Source organism: Ambystoma mexicanum, chromosome 3q, assembly GCF_040938575.1.
Source record: "Ambystoma mexicanum isolate Mex_15411 chromosome 3q, UKY_AmexF1_1, whole genome shotgun sequence".
NCBI classification, from domain to species: Eukaryota; Metazoa; Chordata; class Amphibia; order Caudata; family Ambystomatidae; genus Ambystoma; species Ambystoma mexicanum.
The window spans coordinates 58,120,880-58,136,963 of record NC_090926.1 but is presented as its reverse complement, the minus strand read 5'-3'; the positions used below and the strand labels follow the sequence as shown (position 1 = coordinate 58,136,963).

At 44.2% G+C, this 16,084-nt stretch overlaps 1 protein-coding gene across 5 annotated transcripts in view; it reads right to left on the bottom strand.

Moving 5' to 3' along the window:
• Positions 1-16,084, bottom strand: part of LOC138582108 (uncharacterized) — a 673,069-nt gene that overhangs the window by 335,563 nt on the left and 321,422 nt on the right. For 3 of the 5 annotated variants that reach the window (XM_069653080.1, XM_069653076.1, XM_069653078.1), the window contains exon 5: positions 11,517-11,584. In XM_069653080.1, coding sequence (XP_069509181.1) covers positions 11,517-11,584 — 68 coding nt within the window. The remainder of the gene's footprint in view (positions 1-11,516; positions 11,585-16,084) is intronic. The other 2 variants (XM_069653077.1, XM_069653079.1) reach the window with 1 other exon arrangement.

The following is a 16,084-nucleotide window of genomic DNA, read 5'->3' as shown; positions in this document are numbered from 1 at the left end:
GGCAGGACGTTCCCAAATCCATCTTGCTTCACAACACTACAGATCCGGCCAGGAGCACAGTGGTTTTTGCAGACTGCATTACGCACAGACGCGATGGAAGTTTCAAATATTATGTGAGTGAATATTCATGCGTTTTCATTGCGGGATGAGGGAATGATGAATGGATGCATGGACAGATGATTCCATTTAGGGTCTGCCATGTACATGGGTTTTTTGAATCAATCCCCTTCCCCTGCGCTATGTGATGCAAGGCTGCCATAGTGGGACTTACGTCTATCTGCCCTTGTCGGATCCTCCCTGTCTCGACGCGCCTTCATACACTTGTGTCTAGGCACGTTACTAATCCCATGTCATGGGTTCTGTCTTGACGGACGCATGCACAGTAACCGACGTTGCCAATGGTGTATTTACCTCGATTGATTTCGTTATGAATCGATACTGATTTAGGGGTGTGTATATTCCTTTGGAGTGGGCTAGCATGCATATGGGTGTGGATTTGGTGTGTTGAATGAAGATTGTAATGCATCATGAGTCCCGTAATGCAATCGGTTAATTTGTGTTTCATTTGGGTGACAGGTATCTCCTGCCCTATTGCAGATGCCATCTGTACGCCACTCCTCCAGATGGGTTTTACTCTCGACACCTGCAGCTTCGGGTGAATCAGTGGAGCACCATTACGATCTTATGGGACGATCGCCAATGGGCCACATGCCCTTACGCTGTACTGGTGGCTAGGTGCAACATTTCGGCCTTTCAGCTGGACTAGTGCCTGCCTCATGGGACGGACCTGCGGTTCTTGCCGCTTCCATGTTGCCTTTTGGAACGTTGATGTAGGCCCTGTGTGCCATGATGGTACAGGGCGTCACACAAGTGGAAGCTGGTCAATTATTGCAGATGCAGCCCTCGGTGATGATGGATGTTTTGGTGTTATTTTGCAAATTGCTGTGAGGCCTTTGTCATTTGGATGTGCATTTAAATTGTATTCCGATATTTGGCGTGTTGCGTTATTCTTTGCAGGTGATGTAGCGATTTTCGATTTGTGGCGGTATGTATTGCGAGATGATCTGCATTGTGTTCCGCCTTCTGAGTTGAGTTGTGTGGTACTGTACTGGCCGCGTTTGCCTACGTAGCACAGTATGGTCACGGATAGGGGCTGCCATTGTGACTGTTTACATGATGTGCTGTTCAGGGGCGGGGGATTGGCTTTTGGCCGACTGGTGCCTGTCAGCCAGGTCGATTGGTGGAATGATGGGATGTTCAGAATGTGGCTGGTCACAGGTGCCTGTGTTTGCGTGCGTTTGTTGGAGGGGGACTGGGGTCATGTCCATTGGAATAGCTTCTGTATTCATGCCATCTGTGCCCTGCAGCTCCCATCGGCCCCTCTTGGGATGAGCCTGGCTGCTCAGTCACTCTGCCAACTTGTGTGGTACATGCTTCTGCTGATGGTTGGTTTGTTTACTGGCAAGAGTACAGGGCTGGTGCAATCCCCCTCAGGATGCTGTTTTGGATGTTGCCTTGCGCTGGTGGCAAGCGATGGGGGACTACTGTTGTTTTGTGTCATGTGTTCTTGATTTTCATTTTGATGTATTGTACCTTCACATGCCTGTGCTGCATCAGTACGGCTATGGTGACATGCCGTACATGGATGCCCACTCACGGGGCGCTTTGAGCCCCTGCATGCATTTCTACGTTGGCATGCATGGGTGAATTGTAGATTTCACTGGTTGCATAGTGTGAGTACATTGCGCCTGCCAGGAGTTGTGCAATGTGGCCAGGGAGTGGAGTACAGGCACTCAGTGGGCCATTTACGGTTGGTTCACGATGCCGTATTTCTCGCCATGGCGGAATGGTACTTTCCGACGTGCTTGATGGCGTTCAGTACATGTCCGCTAGGGTCAGAATTCGCGTACCGTTGCGCCATGGCGGTGATTCCGGTTTTGCAAGGCGCGCGTGCGCGTACTTGGTGCAGTTAGCGTTGCCGTTCACTGCGGTGTCGCTAATGGCATCGTACTTTACGGTGACGGGTCATAATCGCAACGAGCGGTGTTCGATGGCGGTATTGCATTTCCGCCATCATTTTTCCATTTCCGCCAGGGTCGTAATGAGGCCCTATGTAACTACTGAAGACAAGGCCTATCCTAAGATGTTTCCCCACACGATCTTCGTAGCTCAAGCAGTCAACCTCCTGGAAGAAATTCGAGTGCAAACCCAATCCTCTGACCTCTGGAAGGATATTTCAAGGAAGAATCCATGGAACCTAAGAGTTAAGGAAGGATATTTATTCAAGGACAATGCACTGGTCATTCCTACACAGAAATTACAACAAAGAATAATAAACCTCTGTCATGATACCCTTCACTCCGGACATCGTGGCATAACCAACACCCTCCGTCTTATACAAAGACAGTTTTGGTGGCCTGGAATGAAGACCAACGTACAGCAGTACACCAAAACTTGTACTGTCTGCAGTCAAAATAAACATGATAACAAGAGACCGGCGGGTCTTCTACTGCAACCTACACTGCCAACAAGGCCATGGGAATTCATTGCTACAGACTTCATTGTGAAATTACCACCTTCCCGAGGATACACGACCATCATGGTTACCATAGACTTGTTCACTCACATGGCTCATTTTACACCCCTGTGTAAGCTGACATCCTCGTCCAAGCTTGCTGGAATCTTCCTGGAACACACATTCCGTTTACATGGACTTCCTTCCAAGATCATATCTGATCGAGGACCTCAATACATCTCTCAATTCTGGAAACATCTCTGTCGCATTTTGGGAATCCAACGCGCCCTCTCGTCTGGTTATCATCCCCAAACCAACGGGGCCACAGAACGTGCTAATCAGATCCTGGAGCAGTATCTTCGATGTTTCGCCACCAAGGTTCAGGGTGACTGGTCGCTCCTGATACCATTGGCTGAATTCGCCTACAACAATTCCAATCATTCAGCACTTAAGACCAGTCCCTTTTAAATTAGCCAAGGTTTCCATCCATCGGTTCTACCCTCTGTTCTCCCTCATCCTACACCAGTACCTACTGTCGACTACTGGATAGAAACCCTCATCAACGTACACCAGGAGGCCAAAGAAAACTTAGAGAGGGCCCGAACACAGACTAAGAGGTTTGCAGATTTCAAAAGAAGACCAGTTCCTTCTTATGCAATCAGTGATCAAGTCTGGTTGTCCTCGAAATTACTACCCCGACATCTACGGCCAAACAAGTTGGCCCCTCGGTACTATGGTCCATTTCCCATCAAGGAAATTATCAATCCAGTTTCATACCGGATCAGACTACCAGACTCCTGGAAGAAAATTCACCCAGTATTTCACACATCCTTATTAAAACCCTACACCCAATCCTCCCGGAAATCCTGCCGACCTCCTCCTCTGCTGGTCGACAACCAATTGGAATATGAAGTATCCCGAATATGTGACTCCAGGTATAAATGGGGTCAGCTTCAATACCTGGTTGAATGGAAAGGATATCCTCCTAGTGAAAGAACCTGGGAACCACTTTCTAATCTCAAGGCCCCTCGACTACTCAGAAGATTTCACCTTATACACCCGGGCAAACCCAGAGCAACGGGTCTTCGGAGGAGGCATGCTGCCATGAACTAGAGAACACACCCCTTTTGGACTTCCTGGTCCTTGTCTCAACGGGGCTTACACTCTCTTGTACTTCCAACATGGCCATCCACTGTGAAACACCTTCCTCGCTCTACACCTTGGACGTAGCGTGCTCTATTTATAGACCACACCTCCCGCGGCTCCGTGCGTCTCAATGCTATTGCGAAGTAACGACCAGACGTGTGCTCCGTAGCTCACGAGATTGTTTCCCTTGCTTCATCCAGCCTACCCCATTCCTAGTCCCTTTCCTTCCTTTCTTGATTCCTGGACTCGTGTGCTAGTAGCGCACTCTGTTAATTTCCCGGATTCCTGGATTCTCGCATCCCGGAACTTTGAATGCACGCTGGAGTCGGAAGAGACTCGTGCAGCCTTATTCAAGACTCGATCAGTCCGCAAGAAGGCATCGATCAAGGAATCCAGCAAAGATCGAACTCAGGTGAGAAGGGGGGAACTCCTTGACACTAATATATATTTTAACCAAAGGAAGGAACACAAACAACCCTATATGCCAAACAATTGATGTACCCTCAGATAGCGGCATCTACAAACAGCCACTTAGCAAATATAGGCTGTATTCTGTGTTCTGTGTATTCAATAACAAGCAGTGTTACCAAAAATATCATTTTGAATTCACTTTTCTTTTTCCAGCACAAGTAATATAAAAACATATACACATCACATAGTAATATACATAATAAAATTATTCCACCTCACAAAATCAAAGTCACCAGATACTTGATCACAAAAACGACAATGGCAACTTAATTATTGTTATTCCCCACTGTGTTGAACAAGGCTTGTTCAACACAGTGGGGAATAAGAATAATTAAGTTGCCATTGTCGTTTTTGTGATCAAGTATCTGGTGACTTTGATTTTGTGAGGTGGAATAATTTTATTATGTATATTACTATGTGATGTGTATATGTTTTTTAATGTTTGTATTACTTGCGCTGGAAAGAGAAAAATGAATTAAAAATGATATTTTTGGTAACACTGCTTGTTATTGAGTACACAGAACACAGAATACAGCCTATATTTGCTAAGTGGCTGTTTGTAGATGCCGCTATCTGAGGATACATCAATTGTTTGACATATAGGGTTGTTTGTGTTCCTTCCTTTGGTTAAAATATATATACTATATCCTCACTTGGTAGGAGGGAGTATCACCTGAGTGTGGGGTAACCCCTGAATGTTATTATTTTGGAGAGTCTAATGCCATTTTTTAGGATCCTGATCGGGGATCCACACCCTATGACCCTTTGCCGATTTTGGAAAATCTGTATGCCAAACTCATTGCTGCGACTAATACTCTATCACCTCGGGATTTGAGAAGACCAAGGGTAGTAGGCAGTTCGTGGAAAGAGTGGTTCTCCAGCACATTAAAAAGCAAATTAAGAACGTTAAAAAGAGCCTGGAGGAGAAATGATGATGACCAGGCAAAATGTGTTTAAAAACGTCCATTGCACGCACATAAAAAAAAGATAATTCAAACAAAACTGAGTTACTTCTCCACCCGTATTTTTACCAGTCTAAATATCACACAAGAACATTTTAAAGTACTGTCGGAACTTCCTTGCCCACTGGCTCTAAGGAACCATATTCCACCATCACAACATTTGTATGATGAGATGGCCCAATTCTTCATGGATAACATCACTTAAATACAAGAGGAGTTAAATATGGCTGAAACTGGGACATCCTATGCCTGTTTGATAGAAACCCCCATTAAAATTGTGTGCTACCTTTGATTCAGTCTCTGAACCTTCTGTGCTTGAGTTGATGGAGAATTGCTCACCATCTGGCTCAATTCACGACCCATGTCCGGCAAGGATCTTAAAGAATGTCCAGTGGGTGATCGCCCAAGATCTCTGTTTGCTGATAAACAGTTCCTTTTGGGCCTGGTTCCATTACAGCTTAAGAGGGCTGTAGTGATTCTATTGATTAAAATTCCCTCTTTAGGCCCTGTGCAATATTCCAATTACCAACACATCTATTTGCTTCCTGTGATGAATCACAGGGATGCGTCCCTTCTCCCCAAGGGGAAAACTCCCCCTGTGAGGCAAGGGAGATGTGCCCGCCTGCAAGACTCTTCCTTGGGGTTGAGGCAAGTGGGACCTCACGGTAGAGACTCCCCCCTTTGGGGACAAGGACTCCCGTTCCTCTGAGGAACTCCCTAAGTCAACTACCATAGCCATGCATATGGGACTATCTTCTATGAAGAATAATGTGGTAACTTTATGTCTGTCTGAAAGAAAGGAAGATGTCTCTTTACCCACAGATGTGTATTTAACTGGACGTGTCAGAGGAGAACGAGAGTGCTATGTGCAGGGGAAGCCCCCTGACATCATTACACTGTGTTAAGGTGGAGTCAAGGCAGGTCACAGAGCCTGCAAATTTCGCAGAGCCAGAGAAACACAGTGGGAGATGCTGGTGCCCCGGTGTATGCAACCGCAAAGAAAGCGGTACAAGAAGGAACAGAGAGGAGAAATACCTGGCAGTTGCGTGACCATGCTTGCAGAGTGGTGGGCGGGGCACCCGAGGAAAAGCGCACAGACTACCGTGACGCGAAGCCTGATCAACATCTGATCGCCAGTCAGAGTAGTGGTTGCAGCAATGGATGACTTGAGATGGTTAGTCGACCACGGAGGCTTGGAGGTTCTAATTTTGATGGACTTCTCGGTTACCTTCTCGCCTTAGCGAATACGAAGTTAGAGATAAGGCCTTAGCCTGGTTTTCCTCCTTCCTGTCGGACAGAACGCAGTCTGTGGTTCTTCCACCGTTTTAATTGGTCATAAAGCCAGTGACCTGCAGTTTTCCCCGTTGCTCTTCCTTGAGTCCGTTGTTGTTCAATCTGTATATAAGACCTTTAGCAGACCTCATTAGCTCATTTGGTGACCGATTTTACATCTACACCGATGACACATAATTGATCTTTCATATGGCTGAGGCAGCAGGTTCTCAAGGGGATAGGATCAGAAAATGCCTGGAACAGATTTGTTTGTGGATGTGTTAAAATTGACTTAAATTCAAAGTTCAAAAAACTAAATGCTGCTATGGTCTTCTGTTAAGCTTAATCTGGGGTCTTCTGATCAGGCGGATCCTTCAACAGCGAAATGACTCTGTCATTGCTGGCCCCCTTCCCTAGGCACTTATCCTTTCGCTTCCTTGTAGGCCAGGAATTCGGGCGGTTTGGGGGTGTTGGCTGGATGTGTTGCTGTCTCTTGATATCCAAATTTCATGAGTGTCTAGCTCCTGGCTTTTCTACCTACGTTCTTTAAAGTTATTTTTGGGCTTTTTTACTTTCCCACACAGGATCCAATTGGTAAACACATTCATATCTAACAGATTGCATTTCTGCAATGCAATGTATTTGTTTCTGCCTTAAGCATCTATTTGCAGATTTCAGAAGGGTCCAAAATGCAGCCGCAAGGGTACTGCTAAAATTGTGTCGTAGTGATCCCATTTTTCCAGCCCTACGTGCTTTGCATTGGCTCCAAATGGAGGAACACACAACATTCAAGGGGCTCTGTATCATTCACAGGATCTTCTATAATGCGGGCACCGGTTTGATGGTAGCTAGTTGCAACAGCATACATCCCCCAGGGTGCTTCGTTCGGACTCAGCAAAAACCTTTGGTCACCTCCAAAATCAGGTTAGAAAGATGAGGGGGAGCGCTCGTTCTGTGTCCAGGCAGCAAAATATTCTGGAAATCCCTTCCGGTGACCCTGTAGGGCACCCTCAATCATCTTGATTCTAGATACAATTTGAAGTCCTTTTTTGTTCCTCCATGATGCTGGATTTCTGGATCCTGAAGGTTCAGCTAGGTCTGTTACCTTGATCAGAACTGTGATGCCTTGTCAAGGTGGATGCTGTGCTTTATGAGTGTTTGACCACCGGGAGCACTACAAGTGGAAAAGGAACAGCCCATAACCCCTGAGGTGACAACCTAAATGAAACCCTCCAAGGGGATAAAACCCTTAGTTATAGGCAGTGGTCCTAGCAGCTCAAAGGTAGGAAAGCATAGGCTGACATGGAAAAGAAGCTGGACTGCAAGAGCTGAACAGGAGCAGGAATCAGGATAAAGGAGCAGAAGGAAGGCAGGGCCCCAGAAGACAAAGACCAGAGAAACATGAGTAGGGGATAACTTTGGCAAGAAGAGCGTCAGCACAGCTTAGTTTCAGACACAAAGAAAGCTGTGCCATGCAATGTTTTCAACGACCCTGAAGCATTCATTCTCCAATCTCATTAGGAAGGTGCGTGCCAGGAGGCGAACATGGCAGCCGCCACCTTGATTGTGGCTGCGCGTCCTGCCCCAACCGCCATGTTGATTAGGGCTATGTCTGAAGGAGAATGCTGCTTGGCTGCTGGTGATCGAACGCCAGAGGAGATGTGTGCATCACCAGAGGGGCTTTACCGGTAAATTCCTGACAAGGAGTCCCACTTCTAATGATGGAAATATTCAAAGCATGTGACCCTATAAAAAGATCCAATGCTGGAGACTTGCTGTTTTTCTTTGTGTTATACACGACTACTATTGTTTACACATAAAAAAGCTTGCAAGTATTGTTTAATGCAACTGTTGATTCTGCAACTTTAGGATTATGTTAAATAACGATATGTATGAGATGTGGAAATGTCTGCTTTTGTTTGTTTGTTTTATTCACTTATAATGCGCATCAGACCCGAAGGTAGCCGGGCGCAGCAGTACATAAAATGCAAAGCTTAGGTTACAGGGTAGGGTCATAGGTTACATACAGAGTACAAAATACAAGATACAGTATATTACAGGTAGACGGCAATTACAGTTTGCAAACAAGCATAATGAGTACAAAGTACAATGAGGACAGTGTATGTACAGGCACTAAAAGGACATTAGCGCATCGGCCAGGTGGGCAGAGTGAGGAGGTCCATAAGAGCAAAAGGAAGCAGGATAGTAATGTGTCTATCCTAGGGTCTCGTGGGGATGAGTAGGCGCTAATTGGCTAATCATTGGCAGACCTCAGCAGATTAATGTAGTTGGATTTGAATTTCAGAAAGGGCTGCTCCTCACGTAGAGGGTGGGGCAGTGAGTTCCATAATTGGGCCGCTCGAACCTGGAAGCTGCTGCCCCCCGCCTTGGTTAGCCTAAATCTTGGTATGATGAGGCTATTGGCATTTGAGGTTCGAGCTGGGCGCGTATGGTTTCTTTTTGTGAGTTTGTTAGTGAGATAGCTCGGTGTGGCATTGTTCAAGGCTTTGTGGACAAGGGATGCTACTTTTAAGTGGATTTTATTTTGTGTGGACAGCCAATTGTTATGGCGCCTGATCTTTGAAATATGCAATATTTTGGACACACCGAGGGCAGCTCGCAGGGCGTTATTTTGTAAGATTTAAATTCGATGGGTGATGGATTTATTGGCTCCAATGTAGAGGGCATTACAATAGTCGAGCCTAGAGAGGATTAATGCTCTCGCTAAGATAAGGCAGTTGTTGTCAGAGAGAAAGTGTTTGCCTGCTCTATAAGCTTACAAGTGTAAGCGGTGGCCGATGCCAAAGACTTCACCTGTTTGTCGAAAGAGAGGGTGGCATCCAGATAGAAGCCAAGTGTCTTCACCTCTTTAGACACCTTGATGATATTACCATCAATTTCAAATGAGGTGTAGTCCTGGCTTAGTTTTTTGAGGTTGGAATGAGTCCCTAAGATGATAAGCTCTGTTTTATCATCGTTCAGGCATAGACCGTGGATTGCCATCCATGCCTTGACGATGATATACACCCAATTTACCATGGCCAAATCCTTATTACAATCCCCGGAAAGTGGCAGGAGAATCTGGGTATCATCTGCACAGTTAGTGTAGGTGATACCGAGAAGGTCCAGATTATCAAAAAGGGGCTTAGTAAATATGTTGTATAGAGTCGGGAAGCCACAAGAGCCCTGAGGAACTCCACACAGGATGGGGATTGGGTCAGCCGCTGCCGATGGGGAGAACACCCTCATCGTCCTATCGCTAAGAAAGGATTCAATCCAAGTTATGGCCTCTCTGGAGAAATGTGCGGCAGAGTCTAAATGGCTGCAAAGTACCCTATGGTCCACGAGGTCAAATGCCGCTGAGAGGTCCAACAGCAAGAGTAGAGCAATTTTTTCTTCATCTCTGAGTTCATCTATTTGTGCCTTCAGATCAATGAGGGCAGTCTCTGTGCCGTGTTGGGGACGGAATCCTTATTGGCACTCTCCTAAGAGTTTGTGTAGTTCCAGAAAACTTTAGATTTGATTATAAGCAATCTTATCCAGGATTTTAAGCAGAAAGGGGACTGTCGCGTGGGTATAAGTGGGTCTAGTGTTTGCTTTTTGAACAGTGGTAGTACCCAAGATTGTTTTAGATTGGTGGGCACAGTGCCGGACGTCAATGAGGAGTTGACAAGTTTTGCAATAAACGGGGAAAGATCCCTAGCAGCATCTTTTATGAGCTGGGCAGGGCAGGTATCGCCCTGACAATTTGACGGCTTGAGAGAGAGGATGACTTTCTCCACCTCAAGGATAGAAGTTTTGGAGAAAATAAATCGTGCAGCTGGGTCCTGATCCTTTCGAGCACAGGCTATAATTGGATTGTGAGTCATGGATGGTTGTTGAGGGAGGCTTTCTTTTTGGCTATTTTCGTTTGGAGCAAGGAGATTTTATTTGATAGGGCTTGTTGAATATCAGAGCACCAGGTTTTATCTTTGGAGCATATATCCGGAATGGGGGTGGGTGACTTTAGTTCCTTGAGGATGGTGAACAGTTCCCTCATGCTTGAATTGCCATTGGATATACGCTTACTGAATGAGTTCTGTTTGGCCAAATGGATTTCTTTTTTATATTGGGAGGAGATTTCTGTTAATTTCATTTTATGATCTTCTGAGAGGATAAGCCTCCACGCTGTTTCGCAACTCCTCTTAAGTAGTTGCAGATCCTTTAGTTCAGGGGTAAACCATTTATTTAGGTGAGATTTCGGTTTTCTTGGTCTAAGTTTCAAAGATGCGATGTTATCAAGGGTGGTTAACATAATTTTGTTATACTTGTTGACTAATGTTTCTGAGTCTAAGTGATCCTCTAAGCGGTTTAGGATGGGTAGAATCGCCGGGATCACTTTATCTCTGGTGATGCTCTTTTTATTTCTTGTTAGGCATGGCGGGGCAATGATAGATACTGGTGGAGGTGGTCTGGAGGTAGATAATTCAAATGACAAGAAGAAATGGTCTGTCCAGGGTTGAGGGACAATGGCTTTGATATTGGCAGTGCAGTTGTAGTCTGCTATCCAATCAAGGATTCTCCCTTTGTTGTGAGTGGGTTCTAGAGTTTTTTGCGTTATACCCAGGTTGGAAAGAGAATTGGCAATGGTGGTGGCATTATTATCTAGAGGGTCATTGAAACCCAAGTTGAAGTCCCCTAGGCCAAGTAGTTGGGAGGAGTTTTTAAGGTTGTTAGAGAGTAGGTTGTTGAAGCCCCTTTAGAGTGATAGTTTTAGTTAGTCCAATAAGAAGGCTAAAGAATCTTTCAAAATAATGTAACATTTTTAAATAGTCCATCATGTTCAACTGCTTCCGCTTCTCAGTATTGTAATAGCAAAAATAGTTATTAATGTCACCAGGTAGAGTGGTATTTAATATATCGACCTTGCAAGGATGAAATGCTGAGCTATCTTCCCAACATAACAGATTTATCTCCCAGCAAGAGTGTCTCTGGAAAAAAAAACTTTGCAAGCCCAGTAAATCATACTGAGGTTGGTATGGATGAAAGTGGAGTGGCTAGGCCGTGGGGCATTTTACTGGGAATCATTAAAAAAAAAGCTAAGAAGCCATAGCCGTGCTTTCGGGTCTGGGGAGATGTAGTACAACATACAGAATATTCTTAAGACTCACTGAACATACCAGTCCCCACGATCACACACAGGGAGACCAACAGCAACTTCCGGTTCTCTGATAGTTTTCTAGGTTGGAGACAAAAAGATAAAATAAGTGGGAAAAATATGCTTGATGACATTAGAAACAAACAATATTATGGCAACGAGCAAATTTGTCACCTCTAAAAATTAATGTAACTTTTGCTATTGGAATATAGTCACAGGGATACTGAGTATACCACATTTTAAAAACATTTTTATTAAAGACATGAGAAGAGAAAAAAATAACATTTGTTGATACTAAATCTATATTGTTTTTGTCATTACGTGTAAGTGCATGCATATTCTAAAATCCACAAAAGTTAGGAGACTATTCAGAGAAGTTACAATGAATAACTGACTAATCCCAGATTTACCCCTCACACCTGGAAAAAGCTATTGGATTCACAAAGGAATTTAATGTGAGGAAGGCAGAGTTACTAGCAGTGTGCCAAGAGTACGCCAGAATAACTCAGAGAACCTTGTTTTATTAATAGAATCAGATTTGTACTGTACACTTCTTGCCTCGCAAACACTTAAATTGCTTTCCTTCAATTAACACTTAACACGGGAGACAAAAGACATGATATTAGGGGAAAGGCTCCTGTTGCAGAAAACACATAAAACACAACGCAGTCCCACACTATTTCACAAGCCCCAATAATGAGCATAACTCACCAAACCTGGTCTCTATACATGCACCCCTAAATACAAGTTTCACATTTCCCTTGGTTTCTTTTCCAAATTCAAAGCAGGTCAGCAAGTCAGGTTTGCATCAATTATCTTTCTAACTATTTGAGTGTGTCATGAGCCATACCTCTAAACTCCTTTTCAGAACATCTGGCTGCATGGAACCCCTGGTTCAGCTGATGCCCTGGAAGGGATATCCGTACCCAAGACTCAGTCTGTAAAGGAGGAGTCACTTTCTCAATTCCCCTTTAGACCATCGTGTTATTCAAAATAACACTGAAGCATATAGCTGCTGGGTCTTCTTCCACCTCGACTGGCTCTGTATCTGGATCCAGGAAAGGGGGAGACTGCAAGAGAGGAGGAAGGGGCTGGCTCGGTCTGGAGAGGCATAAGGGAGAAGGGTAAGCCAATGATAATGAAATCGGCACTGCCCTAGTGTGTCCATCAACAGAGGATGCAGTACACTGAGAAGGCGTAAGCCATGTGACACCGCTGTGAGACCCTCTGTCAAAGGAGGCAAATTGGAAGTGGGCAAAGTGCCAGATTGGTGCCAGAGAGGGACCCCCAAATCGGTGCCGCCCTGAGCAGAATGTATACCTATAGAAGCGATACAACCTTCCTTCTTCTTTTCATCTAAACCAAGACCTAACAGGGAAGATAGGACTGTGATGAGGTGTCTGTATTGAATGCCTTGGCAGTTTTCCTAGGGCCTTTATAGTCTCTCCTCTCTGTAGTTGCAACGTTCTTCATGGAGCTGGAAAAGTCTCCTTGTGTTGTATTAAAAACCACCCTCACAAAAATAGGGGAGTATGACCTGAAAATCAGTATTGATAAGTCTTAGTGATGGCAAATAGGTGCTTCCAAGTCCTTGGATTTGGGCTTGTGTTCATGGCTGAGTCTTTGGGGAAAAGTTAGGCTTGGAATTGGTGTATAACTGTATGCTGAAGGACAAAAAAGGGTTGGTAGCATGACAGACCAGTTTCAAGTCTGAACTTGCTATGTCCATGGGATCCTTTGGGTGGTCTTGATGGACCAAAGATCCCTAAATGTACCAGCTATCGAAGGTAGGCTTTGTAAGCGCCTAAAATAAGGGAAATGTGAATAGCAGTATTTTGTTGTGCCTTGGGAGGTCTTTCAGTAAATTAGGTCCAAGAAGGCACTGTGGTAGTAAGTCAGGAACAAGAGGTCATGTTATACATCAAACTTTATTCAATTAAGAAAGCAAGCCTTATTCTGCCCCTTTCTCTAAGGAGGTTTTAACTCTAGTCTATAAAGAAAATAACAAAGGATGCTTGTCAGGATGTGTGAGCAACACAAAACGATACTCTGTCCAAAGCCTAATCTATGCTGATTCCTGTCCCTACCACTAACAAAAAGGATAACACAAACTCAAACAAACCAGTTCTGGGGAGGATGCTCTATTGAATGTAGGAAGTGGTGGCTGGCTTCAGTCACCCACCGAAATGTCCCTGTAGTTTCTCCCAGGTCACTTGTCCAGTGAGATGTTTCAAAGTTCAGGTTCGTCCAATGTCTCTTTATTCTTCCTCTCCTGCTGGGGTAACCGTCTCATTTTTTTTGGGTCAGCTTGTGATAACTCAGTCCTGAAATATAGAGTTTCTTACCCCACCTTGCAGTATTCCCCCCCCGCCCCGCCTGAGAGGCCTGTTGCTCACACCTTGCATTGGGGTCCAGCTTCTCGCACCCTGTCTTGATGTTTGGCTTCTCACTCCCTTTCTTGGGATCTGCTGTCTTTCACCCCACCTTGGGCTCTCCTGGGTTATCAGGTTTCTCAACCCTTCTTGAGTTATTTGGTTTCTCACCCCTTCTTGGGGTATGGCCGGGCCTCTCCGCCCTTCTCATGGTGCCTTGGACGCATAGTATACCTTGTTCTCTGTGGCAGTGTGCCTAGAGCGAGGCAGTGTCTTCGGCTGGTGCAGAACTGCCACTCTGGTTCGCTTGCGTTGGTGCCTTCAGGAGTGGCTCCACGGGACTTCTGCAATGATCAACCACTTCTTGGGCAGTCCAGGGTGCATCTCTGTGTATCTCTCTCTGTTTCTATCCCTTATCTGTTTTATGATTTATTAGTGTAAATTGTGGGTGGTCTCAGTTGAGATCAGCAAGTGTGTACATATATAGATTTATACGATTGTTTTAGGGATAGTTACTTTGGTGTTAACTGTCAAGAGTACTTTAAAGGGCTAAAATACACGTTTGTACTTCTGTCTAATCTGATTTGAGTGCTCTGTGTGTGGCTCACAGTACCTTTACACCACCACCATACCTCTGAAGTCTTGCCTTACTGCTCTGCTAAACTACCTTGATAGAATTTGCTAGTGTCAATTAGCCATCAATTGTTCATCAACTACGGTGGCCACTCAGACAGAACACTCCCACAGGGCTGGTTATGGAAATCCATCTTACACCTTAAGAAGGCTCACATTAGGAATTGGTAGTTCAATTGCATTTTTTTGGCAACCTATAAATATATTATTGGTTCATACATGAATAGTTGAACTGACAATGGATTAATTCACTGATGAGTGAATCTAATGTTGTTTTCTTATTGGTCTTTCCCTATTTTTTGTCTCCTCTCTTATGTACAGTATACAAACGAAAAACAACACATTTTTCTTATTTTGCTGATATGCATCTTTCACTGTCCATTTTGTATTTTTTTAATTTTATTAAAAAATCTGATTTCCATATTGGTTAAGGTTGCTGAATCAAGTTTTGCCTTGAAAAGGACCATGGTGGTCGAAACACGTGTTGGCAAAGTATAGCAACTGACACTATGATTTGTTCATAACAATTGATGTATTGTTTCTTGCAAAACATGTATTAATTTTGCCAATTAAAATAGACAATACACAAGTAACTGGGCTATTGACTGTGACAATAACTTTGAATACCAGTTTAGGATATTTTGCAAAAAGCGCATTAGATGATGGCACACTATGTTTGTATCAAAAATATGGTGCTAAAGGAAATGGAGATTCAAATAAAAGCCAGATCGGTTGTTATTTTGATCCAAGCCCAGTCACTGTTTTTTATTAGTACTAGCTGTTTTAGTTTCCAACCGGATCCTCCTACCCCACATCTTTCCTCTCCTAATTATACTGCCACAATAACAGTAAAAGAATCAATAGAATCCAGAATGGTTTTCAATTTCTCCGTGGGTCCTTCAGCCATTGTATATCCCAATGCCTACCGCAAGGCAAGATATGCATAATGAGCTCTTTAGGCAACTCCTTTTCCTTAGACCACTGTCTCTCATTCGAGGAGATGTGCAAAGAAAAGTGTTCAACGCTGTGTTAGTGCAGATTTAGGATCACGCGTGATGCAGGTTTTGATACTTTTTATTGGACTAACTGAAAATACTATACAGACATGGAACAAAGCATTAGCTTACACAGTCACACAGACTTCTTCATCAGATGGTGCAGTGTGAAATTATTTATAAAGAAAAGCCACAGTTCAGTTTGTTCAAATAATGAAGAATTTGCTTTATTGGCTGAAGGTGCACTATGTCTGGAATCTGCTGCCTTGTCTAAAAAGGCGATAAAAAAAACCCTGGACAGTTTGGAAGCAATACACATTTCTATCTGAAAGTTACAATTAGTAAAAAAAGGAAAAGCAAATCTTTTAGGCCCAGGCAGTGTAAAATTCAGCACCTGTGGTTTCCTAAAATTACTGATGCTATTTTTGAAAGGCATATTGTAATGAGAAGTTTAAAAGCACATAATTAGGAAACAGCGTGGGTATTGTACGTTCCTCACACAGTCTCTAAATATGTGTTGTGTAGCCTCTAAGAAGTGTCAGAACATTGTAATGATTTCAATGCAGCTGCTACGGTTTCAT